General features: G+C 43.8%; 1 protein-coding gene across 2 annotated transcripts; it reads right to left on the bottom strand.

Annotated features, from left to right (window-relative positions):
- Window positions 1-219: 219 nt before the first annotated feature.
- Window positions 220-13427, bottom strand: CFAP100 (cilia and flagella associated protein 100). Of its 2 annotated transcripts, none has more exons than XM_051788888.1 (16): window positions 13295-13427; window positions 11493-11660; window positions 11003-11089; window positions 10550-10656; window positions 9080-9269; window positions 8373-8440; window positions 7531-7694; window positions 6854-6934; window positions 6072-6253; window positions 5839-5986; window positions 4886-4934; window positions 4174-4325; window positions 3325-3460; window positions 2675-2877; window positions 1409-1508; window positions 220-519 (listed from the first exon to the last, which is right to left on the bottom strand). In XM_051788888.1, exons 2-16 carry the CDS (start codon window positions 11557-11559, stop codon window positions 451-453), a joined length of 1803 nt encoding a protein of 600 aa, XP_051644848.1. In that variant the 5' UTR covers window positions 11560-11660; window positions 13295-13427; the 3' UTR covers window positions 220-450. The 2 variants fall into 2 exon arrangements, with proteins under 2 accessions (XP_051644848.1, XP_051644847.1); XM_051788887.1 differs by having other exon boundaries at window positions 221-527; window positions 1418-1508; window positions 13295-13426.
- Window positions 13428-15216: the final 1789 nt, after the last annotated feature.

The following is a 15216-nucleotide window of genomic DNA, read 5'->3' on the forward strand; positions in this document are numbered from 1 at the left end:
ATTAAAGCATAGCCATTGTTTTTTATAGCCCTTCAACAATCTTGTGATTTATCTTAAGTGTCTGGCAGGTGCCTGACTTAGTTGTGCCTTAACAAAGGTTGTCACCCAGGACTGTGATAGATCTCTCTGCTCGGGTTTGTAGGCATAGAGCTACTGGCATTAAACACTGAATGAGAAAAGCATTGGTGCTTAGCAGGAGCCTGAGAAGCAAAATAAGATAATTTTTATTTATTTTCTTAGGCAAAATATCAATGGGCAGGAAAAGAGGTTGCAAATTTTCCCTGGAGTCTTAGAATAGGAGAAGAAGGAAGTTTCATGGGACTGAAGTTGTTCAACTGAGCAAAGACAGAATGTAGATCTACAAGACTAGTTCTAGAGCAGCTTCAGCCCTATGTGCTGTGATTGAGGCTGTGCTGTCAAGAGAAATAATACATTTGTTCTTCCTTCTCCTTATCTATTTGTTCTTGGGTGGTCTTCTTCTCCTTCCTGGCAGGTGGGTTGGAATGAAACACCAGCTTCCTGCCATTCTGTGGAGGAAGAAGAGCTATGTTAATCAGTGCTGTGTCTGAACCACGTGGCTAAAGCTGTTTCATGAGGGGCCGTGGCCCCTTGCTCTCTATTTTCTAGGCAGGCTGCAGTGTGTCTGTGTTTTTTGTATTAGAAAGTGCATGTGAAGCACCTGAAGGCCATGTGTGTGCTCGTGCTTCAGCTGCTACAACGTACTGTTGTACCTACAGCTGGTTTCTGACTCATTTGTACTGTCATTTGTACTGTCTCAGGAAGAGCAGGGGAAGTTGGAAGTCCAAAGAAATATCAGCGGGAGCCTGCAGAACCCTCTGTTCTCTCATGGCACCTGTTCTCTGTCACCCATGCTGTCAGTGCTTTGCTGTGTGACAGAGCTGGGGTGTCCTTGCTGCCGTGTTGGCCTGTGGAAGGTGCAGCAGGGGCTGTGGCTGAAGCTCAGTTTGGCATAATATGGCACATGTCAGAAAAGGTGTGGTTTGATGGGATGGCGAAGCTGACTGAGGGTCTTGCTGCTGTTGTCAGGTGTGTCTTGCTCATGCCCAGTTCCTCATTTGCCAGTGTTCTTGCTTTGTTTAATACAGCCAAGTTATTGAGTTGAAATGAGCTTACTGAGAACTGGCAAGTAATGGAGGGAGCCATGTGGTTGAGAGAAGGATAGGGGAAAGACAATGGAAGGATACTGAGCTGGAAGAGTGTGCGCTGTGACTGACTTCCCAGCAGTGGCTTAAGTTACATCACTCCTGTAAATTGTAAATTGTGCTATGCCTGGCTATTGGTGCCACCCCACACAGCTGTGGAGGCCCCTAGTAACACTATTCCCTTAAACACTTGCTATTCAGGTACCTCTAGCTTCCCTGAAGTGGGCTATTGAGGTGAGAATCACTGCACTTACCTTTTTTTCTACAGTTGCCTGGAATCTTTCCATGTCCCTTTTCAATTCTTCCTCCTGCTGCTGCTTCTGTTTCAGCTTTTCCTCTCTGAGCCTTTTGAAGGGAGGAAATAAAGGATGAGTTAAATCCAGCATGCAGCTACACCAGATGTGCTTTTGACACACAGCATGAACATCTAACATTACATTTTACATCACACCTTACATGTAACCATGTAGGACCACCAGAGCACAGGGGTTTGGGTGCAGCCTTTGCTGGAGTTTGTTACTGGGAAGGTAACTGAACTGAATTCTTAACCTTGTGATCCTGAGGAAAACTTTAAATGCTTTTTGAAGGTTTTTTTTTAGTTTGATTGGTTTTGTTTTTATTTGGGGTGTGGGGTATGTGGTGTCAGGATCTTCCCTGAATTATTCTCCTCTATCCCCAGCATAGAATAAATGTGTGTCTTATTTTGTAATTTAAGAGTGCAGGCCCATTCACAGAACATCAGGAAGAAACACCACACCCTTTCTACTCCAAAGCTGAATAAAGATACAGAGAAAGAGTAAGCAGGAGGGAAATATCACTGCTCTGGCTTTAAATCCTCAGACTGTTCTCATTCACCTGAAGATGGCCTGATACGGTCAGCAGTTCATTTGTCTTTGCAATTTTTGAGGGGAAATTCCATGTAAGTGACTGGGCCAAAGGGAATGTGTCTTATCTTGGAACCTGAATTGATTGTTTTAATTGGCTACTATTTAATAAAACAAGTCAAATTTAAGAGTTTTGTAGAAGAAACATTTGAAACCTGTCATTGCTGTGAAATACCCTTATGTACCTATTGAATACCTGACAAAATATCAGGGCATGGCAGACTTTGAGTGTGTTAACTAGAGGAGTAATTTTCTATTTAATCAGTTTAAAAGGAGTAATTTTCTATTTAATCAGATTAAATATTGTAAGTAGTCTTCTTAAAATTATGATTCTCATCATTGAGTCTGGTTTGTTTGTGAGTTTGGTGTTTTTTATTCTTCTGAATTTTTCCCTTCTCCAATGTAGCTTGCAGGTCTTTTCTAATGTAGCTGTGGGCTGCTGCTCACTGCTCAGGAGACTCAAGTTCTATGAATGTGGAACCCTTACAGAAGAAAAATGGTATGGATTGGTCACATGGGATTTCAGATTGCTGCTACAGTTTTTTGGGTCGATTTGACTCTTTTTGAGTCTTTTTTTGACCTCTATTTAAAAATAGAGGTATTTTCCAGAAGAGGGTCTTGCCTTACCTTGCCCTCTTTTCCTTTCTCATGGCTTTCTGAGCCTTTTCTATCTGTGATGATGGAATTCCCTCCAGGTTATCCAGTAAATCATTGAGCTGTTTTTCTATTACTTTTAGCATCTCTATTGTCTTCAGGTTTGTCTCATTGTCTCCAGTGCAGTGGGAATAGACTTCTAGCACCTTCTTCTTCAGGCTTGCGAGCATTTTGTCCTAGAGGTAAGAGGAGGTATGTAAGAGGCACATCTGGGTCCTGCCCAGTAGAACCATAATATCCCTCCAAAACCAAAGGAAGTCAGTAAAGGAAACACTTTAATTTGCGGTTGGCTTAGCAGCAGTGGCTGGGACAGATGGCTTTATTGAGCCTTTCTCCTGTTGGTCTCATCTTCCCAGCTTTGCTGTGACTTGGGGCAGGTTTGGGCTGCCCAGGTGTCTTTATGGCCCCTGCTCTCACCTCATAGCAGCTGCATGGAGCAGACACATTTGCTGTCTCAGCAGTGCCCTAAACCTGCCCTTGCTATAGCTCCATTGCTGGGAAATAGTGCTGATCCCTGCCCAGTGAACCCACTGCCTGCTCTGTTCCCGGGATATGGATATGGCTGGTGGAGAGGAACCACTTACACCCATGTGAACCCCCCTTGCCTTGATCTCAGCATGTACCTGGTCATCAGCTTCATGTTCTCCACAGGAAAAGAGGTGGACTCTGAGCTTCAGCTCTGCTATTCTCTCTTCTTCCTGGGCGACAGCGGACTGCAGGGTGTTTACCTCCTGTTTCAGCTCTGCTAACTCCTTCTCCCTAGGCCAGAAGAGAGAGGAGGTATTTGGAAAGGGCATCTCTGAAACACAGGGCTCTTCTGTTCCCCCCAACCTGGGCCCATCCCTTCTACTGCCAGCAGATGGAGGTAACACTTCAGCTTTTCTTGGAAATTTGCACCTACAGCCCTGAGAACTTCTGTTTTTTCTAGAATAACAGTTTCTGTGCTAGCGTGAGGAAGGAAAAAGTAGCCTAGCTAAACTAAGATTTTTTAATAGTCAGTGGGGGATCCAGATTTAAAAATTTTCACAAGGGGATAAATTACACTTTGAATGGGAATATGTGTGTCTAGCTGCCATTGAAATAGTATATTACAATGACACTTGGGTTCCCTTCTGTCTTCCTCTTAGAAGGTTTTACATTGAGTCATTGTAGGTGCTGGTCTGGATCACTCCAGAAATTGCCTTGTTTCTTCCTTTGATCTTCCTTTATGAGAATTACACAATGCTTCTGTCTCATATCCACTCCAGGGTGCTAAATGCATCAGTTCCCTAGTCTGCACCTTGAGGACTAAGGAATTAGTCCCAAACTCAAGCCTTATCTTCTAAATTAAACATAGATGGGACACTTTCCTGGGAGCTCACAACAGTCTCTGTTGTGTGCTGTGTGAACAGCATTACATGTGATCTGCAGGTAGTGAGATGCTAGTGGTGGGCAGAGGGGTCCCTTCCCATCTCTTGCAGGATCACACTTACATGCTTTCGTGTGTGGTGATGAAAGTGTGCTGGACCTTGTTCCATTTTTCCTCAATATCCTGGGAATTCTTGATGAAGGATATGTTCTCATCCTGCATCTTCATGAAAGTAATCAGCAGTTGTTCGGGATGAGTAAAATACAACTCAGGCTCCTAGGGTGGAAAACACATGTGATGAGTGTTTTTCCTTCTCCAGCCTCTTGAACTACCTGGAGGTTGGTCTGCACCAGCCCTGGCTGTTCAAACACTCTTCCATCAAGAGAGGTCTGTGGCTGTCCATTTACAAATGTCTCCCACCTTCCTGCCATGTGTGTAGCTTTACTCTGCCTCAGCAGCTCACCCCCAAAACAAGTAGTGTTTTGGGGGGTAAAAAGTGATTCAAACATCTGTGAGAGGAAAGCTTCAATTTCAGACATAAATCACTAATTTAAAAATCTTCCATTATATGATGTCATATCAGGTTGGGGGATGACAAGCTTAGAGATGATGGCAGGTTTTTGGAAACTGGAGGAGGAAAGTTCAACTAAACTATTTATAATACATATTGCCAAAACATGAACTTTTATGAATGTATAAACATACGTTTATAATTTGTGGCTACAGTAACTCCTCAGTACCATAACAAATGGTTATAAGGCGAGGGAAATTAGTAATATCAATAAATGGCACAGGACAAACCAAAAATGTAAATATTTCAACATAGGACTTCTGACCTCATCTTCATCCGAGCTGATTTCATTTTCTGTTTCCTCCAAGGAACTTCTGAAAAAGCATTTTGTGTATTAGGCCCTTAGAGAAATGAGAGCTCACGGAGACCTTGTTAGTGACTTATGAACACTGGGGTTTTTTGCTATTGCTGTTTGCTCCTCTACAGTCCTTTGCACATTCCCACATTTGCCTCCCCATGGCTGTGGCCTGTTTGGGTGTCAGTAGGACCTAGGGGTCGCACAAACAGGCCCTGAGCAAGCTGCCTTTTGTGCTGCTCCAGGCTGTGCTGTCCCAGTGGGACTGGGACAGGACACGTGAGCCTGAACTGATGGTGTTGATCCAAATGCCTTTAAACTCACTGGGAGGTTTTGACTCTTGGGCAAAGAGAAGGCAAAGGCAAGAGCCTTACTAGAAAGGCTCAGGCAGCAGCAGCAGCAGCACAAATGTAGAAGAAGCCCTGTGCTCTTTGTGAGACATGGTACTGCTCCTAAATGACACAGTGTAGCCACCATGGGGAGACTGCAGTTTTTACTTGCCCTGGGAGAAGCTTGTTGAGTGCTTCTTCCTCTGCACAAGAGATGAAAGAGGGGGCAAGAGGTGCCTGGCTGCTCTTTGCAGCGCAGTCTGTTCACCTGTCTGTTCACCTGTTCACTTGCACCTGTCACCCTGTGCCATGGAGGGGTTAAAAACCCTTTGTTTGCATCATCTTAGTGCCAGCCCCACTTGGGGCAGGGCTCTCAGCAGAGGATTTAAGGACAGAGCTCTGTAGGAGTAGGCACATAGGTACTGACTTGCACACCTGATGGCTTTCTACTGGTATTTGGATTTGTTCCAATAAGCCCCAGCTCTCAGTATGCCCGCAGCAAAGGTGAGGAGTAGGATTCCCCTCTGCTGACTCGAGTCAACTGAGTGCTCTCTGCAGTATTTAAGTGTGTTGTTTGCATTGTCTTGTACTTACAGTTCTCTTGTTAAAAGAGGCTTCAGGAACTGTTTGAGCTGTGGCCTGATATCACGTGACCTGGAATCCAAACTTTCTGAATACAGCAGGGAGCTTGGCATATCTGTAAAACTGACGGTATGGGCAGTCCTGGCTGTCACACCCTGGTCTGGAGACAAGAAGGGAGGTACTCAAAGCCTGGGGCTGTCCCAAAGAGGAGCAGGCAGCACTTCCCTGGCACTCATGGCACTCACCCTGCTCTGCCCCAGGGGCAGATGAGGCACTCCCTTCATTAGCTCTGGATTCTGTTTTCAAATCCTTATCCTTTTTGTGCTTTTTTCCGTGTTCCTTCTGCCACTCTTTTGGAGACAGCTGATAGAGGATGTCCCTGTACATCTTGTACTCCTGCAGAGTATCCTGAATTCTGGATATATCTCTGGATTGAGAGAAGTGGACAAAGTTTGTTAGCAGGGAGGAAAGCCTCTGCTTGAACACCTTCTTTCTTGCTCTTGATATTCAGCTTAACCCAGAGAAGGGACAAGAGGGCACATATTTTCATGGACATGCAAAAACAAATGGGAACCCGCCCCATGTGTTCTTTGTGGTTCCTCATGTGGAAGCTGCCTGGTCATATCTCTGTGGCCAGAGCCTTGATATGTCACTGGGCTTGCTAACTTTGGAATTTTTACTTGAAAAGGAATGAGAAATTTTGCCAGCTCAACTCATAATGGTTATTACAGTTATTTCTTTTGTCTTTCCATGGGTGCCCATTAAAATGCATTGCTTAGTTTTGTTTGGTTTTTAATCTGATACTAAGCATTTGATTTTGGTTTTGGAATGTTTACACTTCTTAACAATATTGATAAAAACTAGTCAAGTTGTTTTAGAAACAAAGCCAGCATCTGGAAAACAAAAGCCAAAATATTTTGACTCTTAAAATGGAACATTTTTGGAAATCTTTCACCCCCAAGGACTGTGAAAGTACACCAGTGCAAGGGCTGTTAAAGGCCAAGCAGGAATAATGAGCAACTATTACCCTTGGACCTTTGTTATTTGGGAATTGATTGCCCGGAGCTCCATTATTTTCTTTCTCTTTGCTGAGGTTTCTTCTTTGGCCCTAGGAAAGAATGCATAAATATAAGACATTAAACAATTTAGTAGTGAGTAGTGAATTGAGGTGCATATGAAACAGCAAAAAAGATGTGATACAAGCACTAGAAGTCTGTGTTATGGGTGTATCCCAGGTGATGTCTGTGTCCTGCCTCAAGGCCCTACTTCTCTTGGCAAGGAGTATGGCATCCCAGTGTTTAGATCTCCCTAATTTGGCTGCTGCTGAGCATCAGTTGCTGCTCTGCCCTGGTGATACTTGTAATGGGCCAAAGTGCTCAGCCTCCTTCACTGAGGGGACTGTTCCTGCCTTGAGGAGTTGGGCAGAGGCATCTCCCCCTAGTAAGGGTGCTGTGAGAAGAATGGAAGTGGTGGGGCCAGCAGTAGGTTTCTTGCTGCCACCAGATCAAGGGCTTTTGCAATGAGAGTATTCCCTGGCTGTTGTTCTCCTTCCTCTCTTTTACTGAATGTGTGGGGAGAAAGTGCCACCAGGACTGTAACTCTGGGAAAATCAGGAGTGTTTCATAGCCAAAAACCCTGCAGGAGGGTCAAGCAGAAAATCTCCTGTGTCCAGCACGAAAGAGCACACGGTTCAACGTTCCTTACATTTTCAGGGCTTTGACAGAGTTATTTTGGTTCTCCTGCAGGAACTCCTCAAACATGGCAGCATCCTTCTCCATCCTTTTCTCAGCCTTTTCCAGTTTTTTTTCCTCATTCTTTGCTATGTCCTCCATCTTTTTAATTTCATCTCGCTTCACTGCCATGGCATACTGAAATGAACCACAAAGGCAACACAGTCGCATTGGTTGGTTGATTTTAAAGGTACTTTGGTTAAGCTTTGTTCTTGGTTACTATATTACATGATAGTTGTTGGCAGAGAGGGTAAGGACTTAAAACCAAGGTGTGTGTCTTAATGCATAGAGGTATATAGAGGCCAGAGGTTATTTCAGAAGGAACATAACAAAGAAGCAGTGAAACTAAAGACAGAAACCAGAAGTCCCAGCACTGTGTTAGCTCCTGGCTGACAAAGATTGATTGATTCAGTTTTGTTACAGCACAAAAATAGAGATGAATAATGGGGATATTCCAGCACAGTTACTCCACCCCCTTATTTTGAGTTCAGAATGGCTCCCAGCTACAATTTATGTATGGAACAGCAGGAGTCAAAAGGCCAGGGTATCTGTGCTTCTAACAACTGAAATAGTTGCAGGGTGGCTATGGAATGATGCAAATGACATATGCTCCTTTATTTCTTGATTGGGAATTGCTGGGCTACAGACTATTAGTGTCTGTAACACAGGACCTGGACAGTCAATCCATGAGGTCTGATGTGTGCCTCCTTGGAAACATCTATAGGCAGTGCATCTCAGGGGAAAAAACACCAAAACAAAGCAACACAGAGAAGAGTAATTAAATGAAGAGAAAGTAACATTCTAAAAGCAAAGTACCTCAAGAAAAAAGATCTCTCTTCTGTCATTTAGGTAGCCATGGAAGGTCTCCCTTTCTAATGCGTAGTCTGAAATTAGAATGTAAAGTTGCTTAGACTAAAGGGGAAAATATGGCAAAGGCAAAACACAGTGAATATGTGGGCTACCATGAGCATGGATCTGGTTGGCATTGGAGTCAGCAATACTGGTTATTGTATTACAGTTTTTACCTTGTTTAGGATCGGTTTTATATGGAGTATGAAATCCTTGTTTAGGATCAGTTTCATGGAGTAAATTCAGATGGAATGGAGCTGAGAATCTGGTCCTTGTGCTCTAGACATTAATGGGAAAGCTACTGCTCATGTCAGAGGTAGAAAATTTAGGCCTGTACCCACTAAAATCCAACTTTAGGTCAGCTTAGTAGAAATGTTTCTATTACAGAAGGTCCTGCAAACTCAGGTGGCTCCCAGCAGATTCTGAGAGCTCCCAGATACTGTGAAGGACAGTGGAACCCAGGCTACCGTGGAGGGGGTGCCACGTGCTCTGTATGTAAATGCATGAGATGGAGATGGTTCAGCCACACAGAGGTTGGCAAGATGCAGCCAACTATTGTGTCTGCAAGACCTCACCAAAGTCAGCCAGGGCCAACTGCTCCTCCCATCCCTTCTTTGCCTTAGGCTGTTTCCCAGCTGAGCAGCACCACTGCAAAGACAGAGACTGTTCTGCACCTTTTTGCATGCCTAACTTCCGTGAGAGAATCTCCTGAAGAACTTTCAGTCTCTCTTCACTTGTTGGCTGTTTTCTGCTCTCCTCTTCTTCCTCCTTTTTCAGAGCTTTCATCAACCCACTTTTTTCTTTTATTTTAGTGGAGTAAGTAGTTTTCTCATGGACTTTCAAGGTCTTCTTCCTTTCATGTTCCTGTGGGAAGTCAGATACGTGGACAGTTTGATTGTGTGCTTTGTTTGCTGTGGTTTTTAAAGTCGTGAGTAGCTATTCACAGTCTAGAAATTTGCAGACTGCTGATATTCTGATGATGCATGTTTGCCTGGTTTTTCTGACTAATCCTAGTGATATTCTCTCTTGAGGCAACTGAAAAGCTAAATTCCTTAGCTCTTGTTCTCATTAGTGTGTTGATTTGTATTCTGCATCCATCCACCAGCTGTGCTAATTTGTACCTACTCAGTGTCCTCATTTTTCCTTCCTGGATTATTCCTCTGAGTGAACGGAAATTTTCTGAGATTCATCCTGTAAGTCCCCTAGTTAAAGGGAACAACAGGACAGCCCACACTTAACCAGCTCAGTCCAATTTTCCCAATGGCACATAAACCACCAAGTTCAGATTGAGAGGATCTTTTCAAACCCACTCTAGACCTTTCTGGAGGACAAAAAGTTGTTCCTGCTCAGTGTTTTCTTATGGACTGAAGTGTAATTCATTGCTGTCTGCACAGTTTGGCCATGGGTTATGCTGAGGACATCCCTCAGCAGACACCCTTAGTGCACTTCTTCCCAAGTTCTTCCCTGTACTTATATAGTGACCTTCAACCCAAGCAAGAACCAGACTGTATCAGTCATCAGTGTGAGGTGAGGAGGCCTTGCTAAAGCTTGTTTGGATCCCTCCCACTGTGCTTTAGAAACAAAGACCTCTTGCTTCTTTCTGCACTACTGCCAGGCTGTGTGACCATGTGCAACAGTCAGACCAGAGAATCACAGAATGACTTGGCTTGGAAGGGACCTTAAAGATAAACTAGTTCCAACACCTCTGCCATGGGCAGGGACACCTTCCACTAGACCAGCTTGCTCAAAGCCCCATCCAACCTGGCCTTGGACACTTCCAGGGATGGTGCAACCACAACTTCTTTGAGCAACCTGTTCCAGTGCCTCACTACCCTCTGAGTAAAGAATTTCTTCCTCACATCTAATCTATATCTCTTCTCTTTACGTTTAAAATAATTCCCCCTGGTTCTTTCACTATCTGTTTCTGTAAAAAGTTGCTATTCTTTTTTTGATAAGCACCCTCTGAGTACTGAAAGACTGCAATCAGGTCTCCCAGAGCCTTTTCCTCTCTGGGCTGAACATCCCCAGGTTTCTCATGAAGTGATCTTTTGATCTCTCATGCACTAAAATTTGGTATTCATTGGTTGGTTGCCTGCCCTAGTAAGTGCTTGTTAAATACATTGGCCTAGAGCATGTATACACACCGCCTTTGCCTTTTTGATTTCCTTGTCCCTTAGTGCAAAAATATCAGCATCTGATGGGATTGTAAATGGATTTTTCGTTGGGTTTTCTTCATCCTCGTCAGAGCTTTCTGCAAAAAACAAATGGATGAGGATGTAGAAGACGTGAAGCAGAATATCAGGACTCAGTGCAAAGGGAGTGTGATCTGCTGCATCACGCCTGGAGGGTGGGCAGCTGTGCTCCCAGCTGGAGCAGGGAGCTGGATAGGGCTTATGAGAATCCACTGATATAACTGAGACCTCTGCATGGTTTATGTCACTTGACCATATCTAATGATCAGCTGAGGATTTCAGACAGGGTTTTTGGTAGGTCTGCAGCTGTTTTACCCACCTCATCTCTTTGTGGGCAGAAGAATTTGACTGCAGACCTCTCCTTTGACTGAACAAGGGAAGGCTGCTGGAGCATTGTGTCCTTACCTGACAGCACAAGGCGGGTTTCCATTGCAGGGCTGGAAGAGAGACTTTTAGATGTTGATGCTGTGTGTTGAGATGCTGTCCTTGACCCTGGCCCAAAGAAAACCATAAACAAGTCAATCAGTTGGGACCTGCCAGTAACTGATGTGGTAAGTTTTACAGCAGTGGTAGGCCTAGGGGCTTTCTGGATCTTAACCACTGAGCCTTTAATGTCTGTAGGAATTAACAAAAAGCTTCATTAAACTGCAAAACATTTGTGCTCTGACCCCCAAAAGAGATGCTCATCCCTGGCTTATGTGAAAGTTGGGTGAAACACAGTCTTCCTTACACACACACTGAAGGGAAATGAATGACAAAACACTTTGGAGGTGACAAGCAACCCAAGTACCTCGTCTCTTTTTCCACCCAGTCACCAGTTCAGACCCACACCCATGCTTTTTCATTCTCCTGTCACTAGTTCCAAGCTACATTTTTTACTCCTTAAAGCTCTTACCAGGAATTGTTTCAGCATTGTGGGTTTCTTGCGATGAGGTGGAATGATTGTTGGACAGCACAGACATGTTGTATGAACTCCGCTGTGTTTCCTTTTAGGTTGGCAAATTGGTGAAGGTTAGTTTTTTGTTCTCTGACTCCAGTCTCTTTTGTAGTTTTGCTATGGGTCCTAAGGGAAAAGGCATAATTGAAATGATCTCATTTGCAAAGCACAGATAGACCATTGTTAAAGTTATCCTTTAATCACCAAAGGCAGCGAGCTGGGCGCAGTGAGGTATTAGTTCAATTGATGCAATTCTGCTGCTGGCACCATTCCTGATCTGCACTGATATAAGAACTGTAGAAAATATCTTCTTCCTCTTGCACTAGTTTTAAGGCTATTTTAAAGCATCAGTTTTTGCTCTGAACAGCCTCCAGTTTTTATGTATATTGAGCTAAACTCATCTGGCCTAATTTCCGTGTACGTCCTTGGTGCTTTGTGTTTCCTATTGGCTGTGTTTCTGCAGCTGCCCAATTAGTATCCAATTCTTTGGAGGTGTCAAACTTTCACTGCTGGTGAGACACAGAGGCTGAGATAGAATTTAGGCTGTTTGAATATATCCCAAATGTTTTCTCTCTCCTTTTCAGTTCTTGAAGTACCTTTTCCCAAAGCCTCCTTGACTGGTTACTCAGATTTCAAGTCTCTCTGAACTTTGCTCAATGTAAGGGGATATTTTTCTCTAGGGGTCTCCCATCTACATCCTGGAACAACATCACCCCTGCTGATGATGTGAGTTTTGGAGAAAGCCCCACCAGGGCAGGGGTGGGAAGGCAGTCAAACACCCGAGGCATTCGGTCGAATAGAGTTTGTGAAACCTGCAGAGCAGTTGCAGCAAACACCTGGAGGCTCCGCCCTCAGTGCACACCTTGATTTCTCTGATCTGAAAACCTTCTCATAAAAATTTTCTTGTTCCTGTGGTTGATTTAAACTCCTGCTACAGGGAATAAGACTGAAAAGCAGGATTAGACAGAGGATACTGGCATACGGCAAATAATTATCAGTGCAATCCTCAGAGATAAAAAGTGCTTTATAATATAATTTTAGCTAAATGTAGGAAACTGTTTTTAAGATTAACTTATAAATATTAATTTTATTAAGGTACTTTTAGTCTGAGGTTGTTTTGGTTTTTAATAGGTTTTTTTGCACATCACTTTGGAAATAATGCCAAAAGCTACAGAAGCACTAACTGTGCTAACTATAATTATTAAGCTCAATAATGCAAATAAAAATGCTTTATTGCTAGAATCATTTGGCATATATTAGTTCCTCTGACATTTTTATGTTCCAGTAGCTACATGCCAGTGGCCAGTAGCATGGGAATCAATAGATAAGGCATTCATGGTTTTAATATACCAAAACCTTTATTCAGTGTTTTTCCCTTGCATCAAGCTGCTGTGCAAAAAAAAAAAAGAAAAATCTAAAATGCCAAAGTAAACATGCAGATAGTTCTAAAAAATAATGCAGTAAATCCATCCACCATGTTCCCAAAGCATTGGGTGAGTGTGTTTTATACACTCAGATGATTTAGATGACACCATCGCTGCAGAGCAGGTCATGTCACACAGGTGGGTGTGTGGATGGGACACATCTGTCCCTGGCACACCCCCCCCACCATCCATGGAGAAGCAGGCGGTGAGTGCGTGTGGTTTCTCGGGGACACGGGCCAGCACCTCCGCTAGTCCGACTGAGACACAGTATCTGATGTCACAAACCGCAAAGAAGTTGCTGCGATTGCCCCTCCCCTGTATTTTTTGGTTTCTCACCCAAAGGGGGGATCCTGCGGGCTCCTCTCCCCGGGAAGCCGCGGTCGGAGCGGGACGGGGCAGAGGCGCCGCCGGCTCTGTTTGCGGTTCCATGGAAACCCGCGCTCCCGTTGCCAGGCGGCAGCCGACAGCACACAGGCACGGGAGGGGTCGTGGAATCATTGAACGGTTTGGGTTGGAACGGACACTAAAGATCCTCTGGTTCCAACCCCCTGCCATGAGCAGGGACATCTTCCACTAGACCAGGTTGCTCCAAGCCCCGTCCAACCTGTCCCTGGACACTGCCAGGATGTCTGGCTGCAATGCAGACACATGAGCAGGTGTTCTGAGCAGGCAGCTTGCTGGAGTTCAAATCAGATGCTGGTTTGAACTCCCTTGGAAAATGAAGGAAAATGCTGTGTTGTGAGAGGTCCCCCTGGGCTTGCTGGGTTTTCTATCCATTATTCATCTCAGAAAGAATTTCTTCACTGAAAGGGTGGTCAGGCATTGGAATGGCTGCCCAGGGAAGTGGTGGAGTCACCATCCCTGAAAGTGTTCAACATGGCACTTAGTGCTGTGGTTCAGTTGGCGTGGTGGTGTTTGGTCAACGTTTGGACTCGATAATCTTGAAGGTCTTTTCCAACCTTAATGATCTTGTGATTCTATTCTATGATTATTTCTGTTCCTGAGGCCCAGGAATTGAGTATTTAGCTCCATGTCTGCAAGCAAAGGGTTAAGGAAATGAGAGCTGGAGCCCCTGGTTGTGGAAATGATCATAGTTTATCATTTCCTAGCCTCTGCCTTGGTCTTTCGGCTTGTAAAGTGTGAACAGTCACAGTTTGGAGACTGGATATCAGTTGAAAAAGAGTGATACATTTTCACAGAGGGGAAGTTCCTTAAATCCCCCTATTTACTCTTCCTGGTTTCTCAGAAGACCAAATCAGTCCCAAATGGATTGTGTTCTTCTTTAGACTCTTTGGAATATCTATTAATACAATTTCAGCTTTCAGAAATAGCAGCTTCTTTCATTTACTGAGAGGTTTTCAAACAGCTTTATGTGTCTGAATAACTTGTGCAATAAATAGCTTGAATTTCTGTAAGTGAAAACTCCCATTTGATTGTTATAGTTCTTTTCTCTAATTGCTGATTATCAAGAGACTGGATTCAGGCAACAGAAGAAAAATGCTTATATAGGAAGAAATTTTTCTTTATTCTGCCCATGAATGCTTTGATTTTGAGCAGTGATGCAGAAAACCACAGTGCTATCTTTAGTATGTTTTGGGAAATTTCCCAACTGTATCAGGGAATATGTATAAAAAATGACACTATAGAATAATTTCTATTACCAAAACCAAAATAAAAATCAGGACTAAATTGTACTAAAGATGCATTTTTCTAAAGGCATAATATGAAATGGCCTTTGTTCAGAAATACCAGTTTATTACAGAATTGAGAGTTTGCTGCAGTGGTAACATCACAGAAATAGACAACAGAAACTGAAGACATTTGAACAGCTCTGTCTCTGTCTGGCATAATCTCTATATCAATCAATTATACATTTATATATCCATTGCTCTGTTCTGAACTATCCTTGCTAACCACTTATTTCCCAGAAGTGAAACAGAGGTTATTGAAAAGCTGAGATGCATTTTGTGAATTCTTGGAAATGTGCAAGCTCTTCATAGCTTGGGTTCACTATTTGTGTCCTACCCATGCCATGACCCACTTAGGCTTTGTGTTTCCTTGAGGGCAAAGAAGTTTTTAAGGCCAGAAGGACATCTGGGGTCTATTCTTAGCCACCATTAACTTGGTTAATGAATGGAATAAATAGCATGTGCAACATCATGGGAAAAATCTGCCTGCTGGCACAGGCTGTGCAGCTGACCAGTCCTGCAGGTCCTTAAGGGTTTCTGGGTTCTGTAGTGGCACTTCAGGGCACCCCA

The sequence above is a fragment of the Manacus candei genome, unplaced genomic scaffold, assembly GCF_025592945.1.
Source record: "Manacus candei isolate 608988 ecotype Guabito, Panama unplaced genomic scaffold, ASM2559294v1 h1tg000025l, whole genome shotgun sequence".
NCBI lineage: Eukaryota > Metazoa > Chordata > Aves > Passeriformes > Pipridae > Manacus > Manacus candei.

Coding starts and splice junctions, on each gene's coding strand:
- CFAP100 (XM_051788887.1), bottom strand. CDS start 11,559: ATGTCTGTGCTGTCCAACAATCATTCCACCTCATCGCAAGAAACCCAC. Junction 9,270..10,549: donor AAATCAAAAAGGCAAAGGCG/GTGTGTATACAT, acceptor GACTTCCCACAG/GAACATGAAAGGAAGAAGAC. Junction 7,695..8,372: donor GAGAGATCTTTTTTCTTGAG/GTACTTTGCTTT, acceptor GGTTCATTTCAG/TATGCCATGGCAGTGAAGCG.